Raw genomic sequence first — 17,448 nt, 5'->3', positions numbered from 1 at the left:
AAAGCTTTTTCGATAATAGTTAGTGCGAGGTAGAGGAACATTGAGTTTATTTTCAGAGTCCCTGAGGTCATAAGCAGAGTTACGCCATTTAAACTTAGAATTAAGATATTCAGGAGCTAGCCCGTGCAGACATTTGAAAACCATGGTAACTCTATGAATTTCCTGCTGGCTTGTCAGATTTTTCCAACTTAAAAATTCAAGTAGCTTAGTTGCATCGGCATCATAGCTGGAAAATGTCAAAACACGGGCTGCTCTAATCTGTAATTTCTGCAGCTTATCTCGTAGCGTTATCCCACAGCTACCCCAGACAATGTCACAGTAATCAAAGTGAGGTTTTACTAAAGCTTGGTAAAGCAGATGTAAGGTCGATGCTGGGATCAGATGCCTGACTCGCTTTAGGCACCCGATACCAGAGGCAATCTTTTTTGTTAATTTTTCGATGTGACTATGCCAATCGAGCCTATCGTCTATAATCACACCAAGCGATTTTGTAGAAGTAACCTGGCTCACCTGAGTGCTGTTCATTCTAATTGTTGGTGAAGCTGTGAGAGTACCCAGTCTCTGCCTTGACCCTATTAGCATGAATTCGGTTTTTGTCATATTCAGTGTGAGTTTATTCGCTTGTAGCCAGTTGAAAACGTTTGTTAAGTCCTCATTCAGACAAAGCTGTATACTCTCAAGATCACCGCCCGCATATGTAAGGTGTGTGTCGTCAGCATACATCCTCGGCTCACAATTTGATAAACAATTTGGAAGATCGTTGATATATAATAAAAACAATAGTGGACCGAGGATGGTCCCCTGGGGGACGCCGCAAGTTAATGAGCAGCTGCTGGACAGCGACCCGTTCACAGAACATTTCTGTGTGCGGTTTTCCAAGTATGACTGAAACCATTTGAAAGATTTGCCATGTATGCCATAATAGTTTAATTTCGATAGGAGGATCTGATGATCAACAGTGTCAAAAGCTTTTTTCAAATCTAGAAAAATGACTCCATTGATTTTCCCGTTGTCAATATTATATGCCCAAGAATCTGTCGCTTCCAACAATGCTGTTACAGTTGAATGAGTAGCACGAAACCCTGATTGATTTTGATATAGAATATCATGTTCTTCCAGATAGGCATACAATTGATCGTAAACTATCCTTTCAAACACTTTCGCCACTATTGGAATCACCGATATTGGGCGGTAATTGTTGACATCATCGCGGTTACCCTGTTTAAAGAGAGGTGTAACCCTTGCATATTTCCAATCATCTGGGAACTTCCCTTGGCTAATAGATTGATTGAAAATATCACATATCGGCACACAAATAAGGTCAGCGCATTCCCTGATAAACCTAGCAGATATTGTGTCAAGGCCCGTTGCTTTTGACTTGTCTAGTTTATTTAAAAGTGAAAATACTTTATTTGGATTAGTAGGTTGGAGCTCAAACCGTTTATCTGTACCAGCAACATATCGTTTATAGCTACTACTATCAAAATCTATCTCACTGGCAAGTTTTGGACCAATATTAGCAAAATGGTTGTTGAATTCGTTTGATAGCTCCAGTGGATTAGTTATCGTTAATCCATTCACTTTTAGTGATGTCACTGACATTTTCCCAGATTTACGTGAAGTTAGCTCGTTTATAGTCTGCCAGGTCTTTCGGGAGTCGCTAGTGTGCTTGTTAAAAATATTTTGGTAATAAACTTGCTTTGCTAAGCGTACTTGCTTATTGACTAAATTTCTTTGTTTCTTAAACACTGCCCAATTGTTGGGATCATTTGTTTTGATTGCTTTGATTTTTAATATATCTCTATTATGCATCAAGTCTTTCAACCCAGCGGTAATCCACGGAGAACTTCGTGAACGAACGCGCATCGTTTTCAGTGGGGCATGTTTGTCAGCGGTAGCTAGAAATGTACATTTCCATTGCTGCCACATCTCGTTTGGGTCGGAAGACTCATATACATTATTCCAACATTGAGACTGAATATCATCTCGAAAATTTTGGCAATCGAATTTTCGGAAATTTCTGTATGTTATTGAATTATGTCCATTCGACATCCCGTTCAGAGAAAGTTTTCTATAAACATACACCATGCTATGATCACTTATCCCAACATGACAAACTCCCGAACAGGCGATCTTATCCGAGCAGTTGGTGTAAATTAAATCAATTAAAGTTGACGAGGTGGGTGTTATCCTCGTCGGTTCAGCGATGAGTTGCTCGAGTCCGTAGACATCAGCAATATTCTTTAATTTGGATGTATCATTGTCATATCGTGCAGTAACCATGTCACAGTTCATGTCTCCCAGTACAAAAAATTCTACATTTTCACTATCCAATTTCCCAATTAGGGATTCAAAAGGTGAAAAAATGCCAATAGGAGAGTCAGGTGGTCTATACCACGTAACAATCACAAAAGGTCTTGTTTTTGGCTTATGGATTTCCAAGCAAAGATTCTCTAATGCATCCATATGTAGATCAGATCGTACTGTAAAGTTGATTGAATTTTTAACGTAGAAACATACCCCCCCGCCGCCTTTCGTAAGTCTATCGCGGCGAATTATTTCGTATCCCGGAATATGAACTTCGTGATCTTGAATGCTCTCGTTCAGTTTTGTTTCGTTTATAGAAATAATATCTATATCGTTGTTTGCTAATAGGATTCTTAGTTCGTCTATATGTGTAGTTAATTGATTTATATTGAGTGAGGCCATTCTAAAGCCACGCAAAGGTGGCAATATTGAGGCAGATTTTACGCCCCTTTGGCTGCTTGATCGATTTCGCACGGCATTGACGGACAGCACATTATCTCATTCTAGGTGCGATTTAAAATTATTATAAAACTGCACATTACCTTTAGAGTTTAAGTGCAGTCCACCTTTGTTGAGTCGAAATAAGACGGCAAAAATAATTTTTTAGAGTTTTGGTTTCTGTTGTTACCAATCTAGGCAGGTGATAGCCAGTGTGAACTAGTTTTGCGGACTCGTTTTAAAGCGGAAATTTGACGATTTAAAGTTTAGCTTGAGGCGGAAATTCTTGCCTCATCATTAAGTTATCTAATCTTAGAGAGTCAACAGACTAATTGTTTCTTTCATCACGTCTCCCACTGGCGTTAAAGAAAAAAGTCTCTGACCTGCATCACACCCAGGTGTTTAAGCTTCTAAGTAAGAAATACAAATCTCTTTTGAAGTAAATACCACAAAAAAAATGGCGATACTTGGTAGCTTAGAATTTAGCAGTCTTTAAGCTGCAAAATAACCGCGCTGAAAATTAATTGAAGTTCACAGTGTAAGAGAGTGAAAAAGAGCACATGGGGGCGAATGGATGAATGGAGGTCAAGCGCATCTTCTAAAATAACACATATCTGTATCCGTCTTAATTTAGTGGTCTGATATCTGTTTCTTATGTAAACAAGTAAACCTTGCATAAGCCATCGCCCTTTTGACAATTGAAAGTTTTCAAAGAGCCAATCAAACGAAAGTTCTGTATCTCATTAAATATAACATGATCAAAATAGCAATTCATTAATTCGGAGAAATCAGTCTTCAAACGAAAGTTACAGAAAAACTAGAAATGCCTGTGGATAAACTATTAGATTATTTGGAGCCAAAAACTTTTGGCAAAATTCAATTTGTGGCAGTGGTTTTCTGGATCCTGATTGGTGTCATCTTCCTTGCTATATTCGCCGACATGGAAAACAGCGAACCCAGGTTTGATTTCCGCTGTAGCGCAGCAGAAAGTAAAAACATCGACCTCGTGCACGGAGAATGTTACGGGAAATACCAGGAGCAGTACAACAAATTCGCCTTGCCTGTCTATGGCTTCGTAATCATGAATTTCGTCCTTATTATATTTGTATGTGTTATCTACTCCCGAATGGTAAGACCTACAGTCAATCGACTGTCGCGAAGCATTCGCAACGGTGATCCAGAGAGACAGTCGCAAGATCAAGAGAGCGCATTACCAACGGGAAAGAAGCTTTTTATCGCTTACTGCTGTCAACTATCCACAAGACTTGTTTTAGGAGTTGTTTTCATCATCCTACAAACTCAGTTGTTTTATCCTTTGAAGTTTTCCTCAAAGTTTCACTGTTATTTAGCCACCGATGGAACCACTCAGCCGGGGAATTCATCTGACAACGCCCAACACTCTACTTCACACGACTGTTATAATCGACGAGCGGTAAAGAAAACCTCCTGGATGGACGCTGTCCTTGTGGTGAATTTAATTTTTGTCGTTGGCATTCTGATTGAAATTGGCTACATTTTTTTTAGGGCATGCAAAGAAAGGGAATTTATGCAAAACTCAAGGTTTCAAACGTCTCATCTGAACCCTCCCGAAGAATCTCAACAGCAAGAAGCATTACCGCTTCAGGAATTCATCCAGAATACAAAGAAAATGATTATGGACGACACTTATCGACCCCCACAACTTCAGTCGCTTTTTCCAAGTCCTCTTGGCAAAGGACACTCACCCAAACATTTGACTCTGGATCAGATTTACACTAACCTTGTTGTTGTACCTAACATGGCTGATTATGACTTTACTGAAGACAGACGGAAGAATTTGGAAATCTACGCCAGGTCGGGTGTGAAAAACGAAACACCGAGAGGGCCAGAGGACATTCTTAATCACGAAAACAAGAACATTTTGATCGTCGGTCGTCCCGGAATCGGAAAGACTCTCTGTTGTACAAAAATTCTCAGAGACTGGGCATCTAACAAAGTATTCCATAAAACACCCAAAAACAAAACACACTTTAAAGCTGCTTTCCTCGTCAAATTTAGAACATTCAACGCTGCAACCGACCTTAGGCTTCGAGAGCTACTGACCCGCTCCACATACTCACCCAGGAACGAGCTGGATGAGAAAGTCTGGAATTACATCCTAAAAAACCCGCAGCAAATTCTCCTTATTTTCGATGGAATTGATGAATTCAAAGATAACTCAAAGATCGGCACAGAAAATAATAAACCTCAATTCAAAAACAGCGTAGACGAGAAGATGCCCCTCTCGGCGCTTTATGTCAAACTAACGACTGGAAAACTTCTTAATGGAGCAGCCGTTCTAACTACTACAAGACCTACAGCTCTTTCATGCATCAAAAGTATTCCTTTTGACAAAATGTTCGAAATCCTTGGCTTCTCATCCGAACAAGTCGAAGAATACGTAACCAGATTTGCTGAAGAAGACAAGGAAGCAGGCGACACAGTAAAGCGTCACATCACCAGCAACATCAATATCTTATCTCTTTGTTACATTCCTGCGAGCTGCTTCATCATTTGCTCAAGTCTCTTTAAAATGGTGAAGTTCTATACTCCTAGAGGTCTTAACCTACCAACAAGTTTAACAGGCATATACAAGAGAGCCGTGAAAATTTTTTACTTGAGACACAACGAAGAATTTCGCAATGAACATTTCACTGACGAAGACTTTGAATCAGATGAATTGCCCCGCGAAGAAGAAAAAAAATTGGAGAAACTAGAAAAATTGGCATTTGAAGGAATTAAAGAAGGAAGGCTGATCTTTGGAGCAAACGAAGTACGCGGAATGGAAGACAGCGCTCTATTTCACCGCTTACCCGACCGTGAAGTTGACTCGTTTAGTAGCGAAGGACAGTTCTGTTTTATTCATCTCACAATGCAGGAGTTTTTCGCTGCGAAGCACCTAACTAACATGAGTGAAACAGAATTAAAAACCTTTGTTCAAATGCACATTAAGGAAGGCAAATGGCAGCTGGTTTTTCAGTTTGTAGCAGGATTAATGGAGAATAAAACTCACGTACCAAGCGAAATTATCACAGACCTTCTTCCTGTGAAAACTGAAGAAAGAGAAAGCGAATACTACAAAGTACAGTGGCCAGAGAATGAAGAGAAAACGAAAGTGACCTGCTGGCCGACTGATGACGAACAATATTTAGCAGTGACATTAATGAAATGTTTAAACGAAAATAGTAGAATGAAGTCAGAAGCACAGAGAAAACTTCAACAAATTAACTTTAATTGTGTAAATTTTTTTACTTGTCACCTCACAGCTGTTGATTGCTCTTCGTTAGTAAATGTAATTAATCTTCAACAAATTTCACATTTAGATTTGAGTGGCAATAACATTGGTCCATTAGGTTGTTTGGAGATTGGTAAATTGTTAAAATGTAGGGAATCTCAACTGAGCTGGTTAAACCTCACAATGAATCAATTGACAGATGAAGCAGCAAAGTATTTAGCTGAAGCCATCAACAACAACAACTGTCAGCTACGCATGTTAAGCCTCTCAGCAAATAAAATCTCAGACATTGGAGCACAGCACTTGGCTGAAGCCATCAACAACAACAACTGTCAGCTACGCACGTTAATCCTCTCATTCAATAAAATCTCAGACATTGGAGCACAGCACTTGGCTGAAGCCATCAACAACAACAACTGTCAGCTACACATATTAGCCCTCAGAGCAAATAACATCAAAAAAGCAGGTGAGCAAAAGGCACGTAATTTACTAAGCAATAGTCAGTCTAAGTGTGAGCTATTTTTTTAGGCCTCAGCAATTCCAATTAAAAACTAAAAAGAAATTATTAGAACCACTTACTATTCAAAATAACTGTGAGGTAACCAGCTCAGTGATAATTACAGCCCAACAACTCAAATCGTGAATGAAAGCAAACTTACTCTGTGAAGCGCTCAGAGCAGCGAGATTATTTGAACCGGATCGAAATGAAGAAAAATGAACCAATGAACATGTTTATTGAGAACAAACGATGTCAATCTTTTTTCTTTTTTAATAAACAAACCAATAACATCGAAGTAAAAAAACACAAAGCTTCCCGCAGAGAAAACAATCAAACCTCGGACCTCTCAGGAAACTTTTTCATTTCATGATTGGTTAGTTTCGATCCTAAATTCTCTTCATACTTCTGTATGTTTTGATCGCTTAAGAGTTTTGTTGAAATTTTAAGCGGATTAGATTAGTGAATACACTACAGTTTACCTGGTAGTATACCAGGTTTCCTTTTTTTCATTTCTCGTGTTTTCTATAATTTTTTTTTTTTTGATTAAAGCGAACCGGTTTAAGTAGTTTTGCTTTTCTGGCAAAATATCGAAAAAAGATATGAAACCACATTATAAATCAGATCACATTGCTTTCAGACAGACCCTAAGCAAGGCCTTTTTGTAGGTTTTTGGTGCAAGATTTACATAACATTTAAACAATTTGACTCAGGGAGGTTTCTGCATTTGTTGTAAATATTAATGTAATTTATGTACATATTTATTTTTTTCATAATAAATTTTGTTAACCAAATTCAACTTTGTTGAGATACATTTGGCCTCAATTGTTAGACACATATCCTTGTAAAGAAGTTATGAGAATTTGGTGTTAGATCAAGATGACAAATTCTACCTGATGAGTTTGAGTATTCTCATTTCCTGTTTTCTGGATAATGCCTGGATGTCTTAAGGAGAAGTTGTACGGTTTAAAATTTCTAGGGGGGAGGGGTTGATTGGCTGGCCTTATGAAATTTAGTATTACCCATTGCCTTACCAACAAATGCACAATTGTTTGTATGATCATTGCTTCTTTAATTCTACATAATAACCAATAAAAATATTTCAGAGTAAAATGAAGTACAACAACTGTGAACATTAATCACAACACACATGGCAACTCCCTATAAAAGTGGCCCCACTATTGATTAAGAATTCTACACAGAGTTTAAAAGAGAAGTTTTAGTTCAGGAGCAAACACATAACTCCATAGACAGTTGTTTTACAGTACTTGGTAAGTTAAAAATTCTTCTAGAATCTGAGGGGAACAAATTATCCCAGTTTAAATTGGCACTCCCAGTGAGACAAGTCCCTACAACAGTTCCTGTTGATGTTTTAAAACCAGAAGATTGACCAGCATCTAATTTCTCCTTAGAGTAATACTGGTGAATCATCCATCAAGATCATGAGAATTAAGAAAATGATCACCATCCAAAGAAGCTTCAATTGTTAAACAAATTCTCTATTGTAAGGAGAATTTCTGTCTTGGTCTTTAAAGGTTAAACTGTAAGAGTGACTAGCATCTAATTTCTCCTTGCAAAAATACTGCTCAATCATCTGTTAAGATGAAGAGAATAAAGAAAATGATCACCAACCAAAGAAGCTTCAATTGTTAAACAAATTCTCCTTGTCAGCACCTTAAGAAATGTAGAGAGAACAGTATGGAGAATATGCATACTGATGTTAGGGTGTAAAGGGTGTTTTATTCTACCCAGAGCAATGTTCCTCCTATTGAACTTGGCGAGTGATTTGGACCTCTGACTTCTCACAAGGATCCAATTTGTTTGAAGACCCAGGAACCTTGTGTTTGTCCTATCATCCGATCAAATCAACTGTTCACCATATCTCTCTGAAGATCTCAATTATCAATTCTCCCTACTATCTGTCCTACATCTGAGCTGATTTTAGCTCTGAGAATTTAGTTTTAAATCAAGCAATACCCCAGAGTTGATATTTGTCTTTCTTCTAGTCCCCTTTCTGCTTAAAAATTGGTCACTTCTAGGTGTGAAAATGTAAACCCATTTACTCATGAGATCTAACAAGTCATTCTCCTCACTGTCTGTGGTAGAATTCTTATGATGTTAGTTCAGAGAATTTGGAATAGGATCACCTAATAATCCCCTAATTGATATTTTCCTTTATTCTCATCACAAGTCTGCTTGATATTCTATTGATATTGTTAGGAGAAATTCTGTCTTAGTCACTCATGGGAGTTAAGGGTTAAAAAGGAAATGCAACAGGGACTTCATTCTCAAATATGCCACCATTACCACACAAACTCCTCTGACTATACAATAAAATTACTACTAGTAAATTGTTTTAGATGTCTGTGTTAACATTTGTGACTCAAAGCTACTTTTTCATCCTGGACAGCAGCAAATCTTTTCAGGCGCTTGCTAGACTTTTTGGTGCTCAATTTAATTCTTTTCCTTTGAGTAGTTGCAGCATCTGGGGCTACCTTGTGAAGAGAATCTTTCTTCACACATGGTTTGAAAGGCAAGGTATTGGTGCCAACAGAGATAAAACTAGCCCTGTCTTCCTCAACTGCCTCCGTGGTTGTTGTATCAAAGAGTTTGTTTTATCCACAGGTTTGCCTTTGTTCCCTTTGACATGACTTGCACTACCACAAGTACTGGAACTATCAAATGTCTTACTTTGTAAGTCTTTGTGCATACATGAACCCATTGACACTGTTGATGGTGATGGAGACTGGTAAATGTGGCGCACTACAGAATTACAGCAATCAAGGTCACATTTCAGCCCACATTTGTCATTTCCAAAAGGACACGACTTTCTCACTACTTTAGTGATGCAACAGGAATCTTCATCACTATCCTCCTTGTTCTCTGCAACTGAAAAATTCACAACTGATGTGGACTCTCTTCCTTCAGTCCTCACAGAAATGATGCAAGATTCTGCTTCCACAAAATCCATAACTGCTTTTGATGTTGTTGAGGACAAATCCTGTTTTACTTCTCGGAAACATGCTCTTCTCGGCACCTTGCCACATTGTGCAGATCTTGTGTTAGGGAGAACTGGTGCTGATCTGTCGACATTAGCTTCACTGTCAAAATGTTCCTTATCTGTTTTCACTGCCTTAACAAACTCAACACTTGCATCTGATGAACAATCAGATTCTATAGATTCTTTACCAATTAGTTCAAATTCATTTTGAAGATTTTCCCTCACTGACCCTGTGATAAGACCAGAGAGAGAAAGAAGAACACTAGATGTCATCGATGATGAACTGTCACCAAGGTGAAGGCCACTAAAGTCAGGAGTTTCTTGAAGTTCTATTGTACGTTCTCCTTTTTGTTCAATTGTTTCGTCTTCATCATCTGATCTTTGAAGGGAAATTCTGAGACGTTTCCTCATAGGAGATGATCCCATGTTAGGCTTCTTCACAACAGTATCTTCAGGTAAAGGTGTCTCTCTTCTGCAGTTTAACTCATTTCTGATCTCAGCAAGAGGAGGTTCATCATCTGACACTGAACACACATTGATTTCACAGTCTTCTGTTGGTGATTCCCATGCATCATCATCATCGTCATGGCTTAAATAGTTCATGGAATGATCCCCTATTTGTCTTTGCCGTGTACTCAATTGAGGCTCACTATGTCCACATACATGACAATGCCATTCTCCGGGGGATTTCTTCCAGCGTTGACACTTCAGATGGGTGCCAGTTTGGCCACAGGTGTCACACAAACGCAGGCGCCATTTTCTGAAATTAGAGCAGCAATACTGTAGATGTATTGAGCCCTCCAAGCAAAAAACATTTCCATGGCAACCACAAGTTTAAAACAATTTTGGCAACTAAATTTACAGTGAAAGTTGCCCAATTGGTGACCTGTGTTTTGTGGAAAAGAAGCAGGCTCTAACATTGCATGTTACTGATCTTAAGTTGAAGTAAACTGATGAACCTTTAACATCAAACAACCACATTGCTTACTTCAAAGGTTTGTAGTGTGCTCAGCCATTTTTCAACCATACAATATTACACAAAGTGTTCCCATAGTTCCATCATTTTTTTTTTCCTCTGTTGACTAAATTTCATCTCTGAAGGTTGTTTTCTGTTTTTTTTAAGGTGCCAAATGGTATGTTTGAAATACCTTGAGCTTGGAATACTGATATAATGTAAAATACAAAAGGTTTTCCAAAAATCCACTGCTTTAGCTTTACATGGATCAATGTTGGTATCTGAGCAACTGGCCACCTACCCCTCCCCTACCCCAATAACAGTCAACTGATAACTATTTAGGGTTATAGATAGGTTATGGGAGGGAGGTGTCCAGTTGCTTAGGTACTGTCATTGATTGCTAATAGACTAATCCAATGGCTCTTGACTGCACTATTTTCAATGAAAGTTTTAAATCAAAGTAGAATTTTCAATGTATAATACACCACTAAAAACAAGAGAATTTTAGTGTTTATACCCAGATGTTTCCTTATACTCTCTGCCATTGGGACAGACACAGTTCTTTGCATCACAGCGACTGTACTGAAAAAGAAGGTCAACAAAGGCATCTTCTGTTTCCCAACTAGCATCCCTGTAAAGAATTTTACAAAAATATCCTTTGTCAGATTTCCAACACTAATAGCAGATTTTCAGGGACTAATGCTCACAATATATGAATTTGGTAGACTATAACCAAAGATCCCTGTAGCACACAATCACCATTTTTTCCCCGACATCATCAAAAAGGAGGAATTTACTCGTATTCTATGCATTTGGAATCTTTTACATAAAATAATCCATTCTGTCCTTTAATATATTATGTGAACATTCACTTCTCTGACATGAAATTAATCTGAGATCATTTCAACCCTTCCACTACCAAGATCTCAGTAGTAATTCTCTTTAGTGTATGTCATACAATTCTGTTGTGTTGTCTTGAAGAATTTGGTATTAGATCAACTAATGATCCTTAAATTAATATTTTTCTTTATTCTCATCTCTTGTCTGCTTGATATTGTATTGATGTTATAAACCAACATTCTGTCTCAGTCACCCATGAGAGTTAACCCTTTAACTCCCATGAGTGATCAGGACAGAATTTCTCCTCACACCATCCATACAATATCAAGCAGACAAGTGATGAGAATAAAGAGAAATGTCAATTAGGAGATTATTAGTCAATCCAAACACAAATTCTCAGCACTAAAATCATAGGAATTGTATGGCAGTCTTTTAGGAGAAATACTAATGAGATCTTGGGAGTGAAAGGGTTGATAAACAAGTTAACTAAAACTTACTGATCAGGTATGAAAATTCCCATTCGCTTCATTTCTTCTTGAAATTCTTCCAAATTATTGCAAACTGGGCAACGGAAGTAATACAACCCACTTGACTTTGCATGTTTCTACAGGAAAAATATTGAAAAGCTATAAGTATGATCATAAATTGAACAAAATGTTTCCCAGAAAAGGTGTCTTAGCATATTATTACTCCATTTGAATTTAAAGGTTTTAAGTTGCAGATGTATCCCAGGGTGGTAAAATGGTTAAATACTCATATAATTGTGTTTTTTCCTTGGTGACAATCTGAACTTTCATCGCATCTAGCTTCTGTAGCAAGTTACAGTTATTCATATACAGATAGATTTTTTTCTAATGAGTAATTCTGCCAGGATCATTTGAAAATCAGAGTGATTCTTTGGTCACCTTGTCAATCAATGATGTGCAAAAAAAAACAACAACAAATTGACGAAAATGTGGAGTTTGGCAATAAGTTGTGAAAATTATAAATTGGAAAAAAAATTGGAAAAAAAATGATTTTTCTGTACCTGAAGACATTTGTTGTGAAACCACGTCCTTCTACAGCAAGGTGTGACAAGGGGAATATCATAAACAGGTGACTTATTCTTCTGTTCTATTTCACACAAACAGATTGGACAGGTTTGGTTTCTTTTTAACGCCACATCCTGGGTTGGGCAATGATGCCGACAAAAAGAACTGTGGTGTAACACAAAGGGACAAAATATGGTAAATATTATTATTGATGCTACATTTAGTAATCAACATTCACAACAATCATCAAAATTATCTTTTCAGTTCTGGCTCCTTAGTCCACTGTTATCAAACAAATCGTGTTAGATCTTGTGGCAGTAAGGGCTAGTCACACTCATTTAATTTGTTATTTACTGAATGGAACAAGATTCCATTAATAATCAGGACCAGTGAAACTATTTGCCATCTCAAAGATGCTATCTTAAGAATTATAGTGTAATTTAAGTCAGGAAACTGAGACTTTGCAGTTTTTGGTAGCTCTGTTTTATTAACCTTTTAACTCTCAGAAGTGATCAACATGAAACTTCTCCCAATAATATCCTTACATTATCCAGCAAATAGGTAATGTGAATATTCAAACTTATCAGGTAGAATTTGTCATCTTGATCTAACACCATGTTCTCTTTACTAATTTACAAAGAAATGTGTAGCAGCTTGAGGGGAGAATTAATAATTTGATCTTGGGAGTTAAAAGGATTAACCTTGGTGTAGTTATTCTTAAAAGTCTTAAGTTGTTTTTCACTTTTTTTTTTTCGAGTCCTAGATTTTTCAGACAGGACTAGCCTAAAAATCTCCTAAGGATGAGGTGACCTTTCAAGACAGTCATTATTAATATCATTAACATATCCATTAAATGCCACTGACAGTGTTCATCAAATTTTGGCCTTTCTGATACAGAGTTTCTTTCAAAAAGTTAAGCTATTTTACTGAAATCACAAGCAACAATTACATGTTTAATCCTTTAACTCCCAAGATCTGATTGTTAATTCTCTCCACTCTCCTCTATTTCCATGTGAATAAGTTACAAGAATTTTGTGTTAGATCAAGAGAACAACTTCAACCTGATACATTTGAGTATTCTCATTACCTGTTTGGTGGATAGTAAAAGGATATTGTAGAGAGAAAATATTTGTTAATCACTTCTAGGAGTCTAAGGGTTAAAAACCCCTTACTAACCCAATTAAAATTCTGTATTGTAAGTCATGGACCGAGTATTTTCTGGTTGGATTTATGGCCCAAGTGCAAAGAAAGAGAATGTTAGCAGGCTCTTCTGGTCAGTGGTCAATCTCACAGGTATAGGCTCAAATCAAATACTTCAGCTGCACCAGTGACAGATGGAAATAAGTTCAGTGAGCAGCTAAAAAACATTGTGCACCCCTTTCACTTAAACATTCAAAAATTCATAAATTCACTCCTTGCAATTGTTATCATTTGAGTTTGAAAAAATTGGCTTTGAATCAACCAATAATCCCCTAATTGATGTTTTTCGTTATTCTCATTACTTCTCTTCTTGATATTTTATTGATATTGTAAGGAGAAATTCTATCTTGATCACTCTAGGGAGTTAAAGGGTCAAACAACTGCATTATGAGAGAAACTACAAAAAATTAATCATTAGATGTGTGTTATTCTGTATCTTTAATTGAAAATCAAGGCTATCAACAAAACAGTTCAGTGGCCTAGGATGGAGACTTGAGTGTCTGTATCTGACAAATAAGTGACCAGGACTGTTTTTGGAATTTTGGATTTCTAAAGGCTGGTTTTTGCAGGCGACAGAATTGGAATCCAAGTCATAGTTAGAAATGTAAAAGGGTTTTCACGGAATCATAAGCATCAGAGTCTTAACCCTTTCACTCCCACAAGTGACCAAGACAGAATTTCTCCTTACAATATCAATACAATATCAAGCAGGCAGGTGATGAGAATAGAGAAGAATATCAATCATGGGATTATTAGTTGATCCAATACCAAATTCTCTGAACTAACATGATAAGAATTGTATTGCAGATAGTATGGAGAATTACTAATTAGATCTTGGGAGTGAAAGGGTTAAGCCAAATCAGAAGAAAATGAAACTACCCTACCTCTTCTGATTTTGATTCTGTTCAGTTTATAACTCCCCTTACAATTGCGATTTTCAATTTTTACTACATCATATCATTTTCTTCCAATTTCACTTGTCTCTGACTCCTATGATTCAGGGAAAACTACATCATGGGAGTTACAAACAGAAGCAAAACAGACATTCAATCAAAATTCCAGTTTTCCATCCTGCCAAAAACAGTCTTCTACTCACCACTCCAACAATCCAGTTTTCACTACATTTTAGGCAACAAAGTTGTACCATAAGCAACATCTATATTTTTTTTCTGTTTCTATTGGTTTGATTTTCTCTAGATCGTATGCTTGTGTGGTTCTGATAACCAATCCAAGCCCAACTCTGTCATAAGTGAGATCCAGGCTTAAAGGCACATTAAAAATTTCATCTAAGCCACTAACCAGTCTCTTTGCCCTTGATATTTCCTTCTTTATGTCCTTGATTAAAAATCCATCAAATTCTTCATCATATTTTCCTCTCTGAGCCAGTCCTGAGGAAAGAAACTGCACAGGAAACAATTCATTTTGCAATAGACAGGGCTTTCTATCAGTTTACCAGTGTGATAGCACATGCCTAGAAAAGTTTGTTCATTACTGGCTGGAGGTGAGTGATTTACAAACTATTCTCATGTTCCCAACATCCTAAGTGTTACTGAGGCACAACTGCCTTTTAAACCATTACACACTGACATTAATCAGTATGCATATTCTCCAAACTGTTCTCTATACATTTCCTTAGGTGCTGACAAGGAGAATTTGTTTAACAATCAAGAGCTTCTTTAGTTGGTGATCATTTCTTTTATTCTCATGACCTTGATGAGTGATTCAGGGATGATAATGTAAGGAGAACTTAGATTCTAGTCACTCTTAGAGGTTAAGGAGATTAAAAGGGACAGAGGGCTGAACTACATGCAAAAAAATTTTAAATTTGTAAAGGATCATTCCTTACCATACAATACTGGTGAACTGAAAAACCAGTATTTATATCCTTTAAGAATTTTCCAAAAATTTCTTCATCAGGTCCTTGGAAACACAGCCTACACATGTCACTGTTGACTGGCAATAATAAATAACGTTTAAAAAATGATAAGAATAAAGAAAACCAACTTTCCCTTATCAAGTTAACAATTAAATTTATCATTAGGCCGTAGATGAAAAAAAAAACCCTGCAATTATCAAAAATTATTGCTCAGAAATACTTTAGATGCTCTTGCTCTAAGACAATCATAGCATCTTAACTGTTGACCACAAAGAGAGATTGTTCACCCTTCACACCATTACATCAGTAAGTATATTCTCCATACAACTCTCTATACATTTCCTAAGGTGCTGACAAGGAGAATTTGTTTAACAATCAAAGCTTCTTAGGTTGGTGATCATTTCCTTTATTCTCATGATCTTTATGATTGATTCAGCAGTATGACTGTAAGGAGAAATTAGATGCTGGTCACTCTCACAGTTTAACCTTTAAAGACCAAGACAGAATTTCTCCTTACAATATCAATACAATATAAAACAGACAAGTGATGAGAATAAAGAAAAATATAAATTAGCAGATTATCAGTTGATCCAAAACCAAATTCTCCAAACTCACATGATAAGAATTGTACTACAGACAGTAAGGAGAATTATTAATGAGATCTTGAGAGTGAAAAGTTCAAAGTGTTAAAACATTTTTCCTCATGACTTTATAACAATATCAAATGGTCAAGTAATGATAACTGACGACAACAGAAAGATTTCTGTATAGCCCCCTTAACCCTTCAATCAAATTTTGATTGACTTGTGTAATGTTTGTGCATGATATTTGTCCCAACAGAATTAGATGATTTGCAATATGTTGTGCACCTTTGAACTCAAAGTACTATTCCTAGTTTTATTTGAGAGGTTCTGCTTAGGTGATTGTTCAACACATGCAAATAGAAAACAATAAAAACAGGAAGCTGGGACTCAATCAAGGATGACCATGACCACTTAATAGAGGTGAAAATTACAGTAATAAAGGAGAGAAAAACTGAGAAGTGACTGCTTTATTACAGGGTAACTGTTTGATATGGTGCAGCTTAATACAGGTTCAACTGTATAATGATCAGCCATTTCATGATGAAATAGATGTGCTTAACTGTGTTTTCTTTTGTAGCACTAATTGCTCCAATAAAGAGGAACATTTTACAAAACATTAGAGGAAAATGCATCTTCTTTAACTCCCATGAGTAACCAAGACAGAATTTCTCCTTACAACATCAATACAATATCAACCACATAAGTTACGCGAATAAAGAAAAATATCAATTTGAGAACAATTATTTGATCCAATACTAAATTCTCTGAACTAACATTATAAGAACTGTATGGTTGAGATTAAGGAGAATTACCAATTTGATCTGGGAGTCAAAGGGTTAATAACCAGTACTTCTAGATGGCTTTAAAGACTTGAGGTTGTTTTTGCAGGAGTAATGGGCAATTCTGTTGAGCTGTTTTTTAAAACAGTGTTATAGCCTCCTCAAAGGGTTTTCCTTATCGAAAATAAAAAAGTTATTGGTGAAGTTTACACCAAAAGCAGTGGAGACAGCATTGATTACAGCATTACAATTGTCTCTTTGTTTTTAAACCCCTTGAAAATACAGTTCATCTATTTTAATTGTATTTAAATTCCACTTTTTGATTTTGCTTTTGTGCTTGACACTTGGTTGGTGAACATTATTCTAGAGATAGAACAGACACATTCAAGTTTGGAAATGTTTTTCTTTTTGGAATATTGAAATGTTATTTTATTCTTCCAGTCCCCATCCTGTCATTTCCTTTTACAATGAACCTCCCAACCCACTAAAAATTTACAGTACCATTAATAAATAAATGGCATGAATTGAAGAATTCCTTGTAAATTACTGGGTAAATAAAAGAAACAACAGCAAAAGTTGCTGTAGTATGCAAAATGTATTGAGTTGATTTAAAGCTCTCAAGTCTCATGGATTGAGCGTGAGACTTGCACAAACAAATTCAATCTTACACTCTCATGCTAAAGCCAGT

At 36.7% G+C, this 17,448-nt stretch overlaps 4 protein-coding genes, 1 long non-coding RNA gene and 2 pseudogenes across 11 annotated transcripts in view; 4 read left to right on the top strand and 3 right to left on the bottom strand.

Annotated features, from left to right (window-relative positions):
• The window catches only part of LOC149051288 (uncharacterized), a 64,888-nt gene extending 57,600 nt beyond the window's left edge, over positions 1–7,288 (top strand). Inside the window, exon 2 of the mRNA XM_089198339.1 lies at positions 6,992–7,288. The gene's annotated coding sequence lies outside the window, so the exon portion shown is untranslated. The remainder of the gene's footprint in view (positions 1–6,991) is intronic.
• LOC149051269 (uncharacterized) overlaps positions 1–17,448 on the top strand; it is a 216,351-nt pseudogene that overhangs the window by 75,717 nt on the left and 123,186 nt on the right. The window lies entirely within an intron of this gene.
• Positions 1–17,448, top strand: part of LOC149051270 (uncharacterized) — a 158,518-nt gene that overhangs the window by 17,884 nt on the left and 123,186 nt on the right. The window lies entirely within an intron of this gene.
• LOC113664180 (uncharacterized) overlaps positions 1–17,448 on the bottom strand; it is an 82,480-nt gene that overhangs the window by 37,691 nt on the left and 27,341 nt on the right. The gene's annotated exons all lie outside the window — the stretch shown is intronic.
• Positions 1–17,448, bottom strand: part of LOC149051284 (uncharacterized) — a 32,990-nt gene that overhangs the window by 5,288 nt on the left and 10,254 nt on the right. The window lies entirely within an intron of this gene.
• LOC149051289 (uncharacterized) lies at positions 2,932–7,288 on the top strand. The gene has a single exon (XM_089198418.1). The coding sequence runs from the start codon at positions 3,569–3,571 to the stop codon at positions 6,524–6,526; it is 2,958 nt and encodes a 985-aa protein (XP_089054544.1). The 5' UTR covers positions 2,932–3,568; the 3' UTR covers positions 6,527–7,288.
• On the bottom strand, positions 7,546–15,555 carry LOC149051287 (uncharacterized; annotated as a pseudogene). The gene is made up of 6 exons (XR_016184784.1): positions 15,368–15,555; positions 14,666–14,922; positions 12,318–12,486; positions 11,788–11,894; positions 10,968–11,081; positions 7,546–10,255 (listed from the first exon to the last, which is right to left on the bottom strand). The product of XR_016184784.1 is annotated as an uncharacterized LOC149051287 (transcript).

The sequence above is a fragment of the Pocillopora damicornis genome, chromosome 1 (genome assembly GCF_964200805.1).
Source record: "Pocillopora damicornis chromosome 1, jaPocDami1.2, whole genome shotgun sequence".
Taxonomy (NCBI): Eukaryota; Metazoa; Cnidaria; class Anthozoa; order Scleractinia; family Pocilloporidae; genus Pocillopora; species Pocillopora damicornis.
Note: the sequence above shows the minus strand (reverse complement) of the source record. Positions and strands in the feature narration are given on the sequence as shown.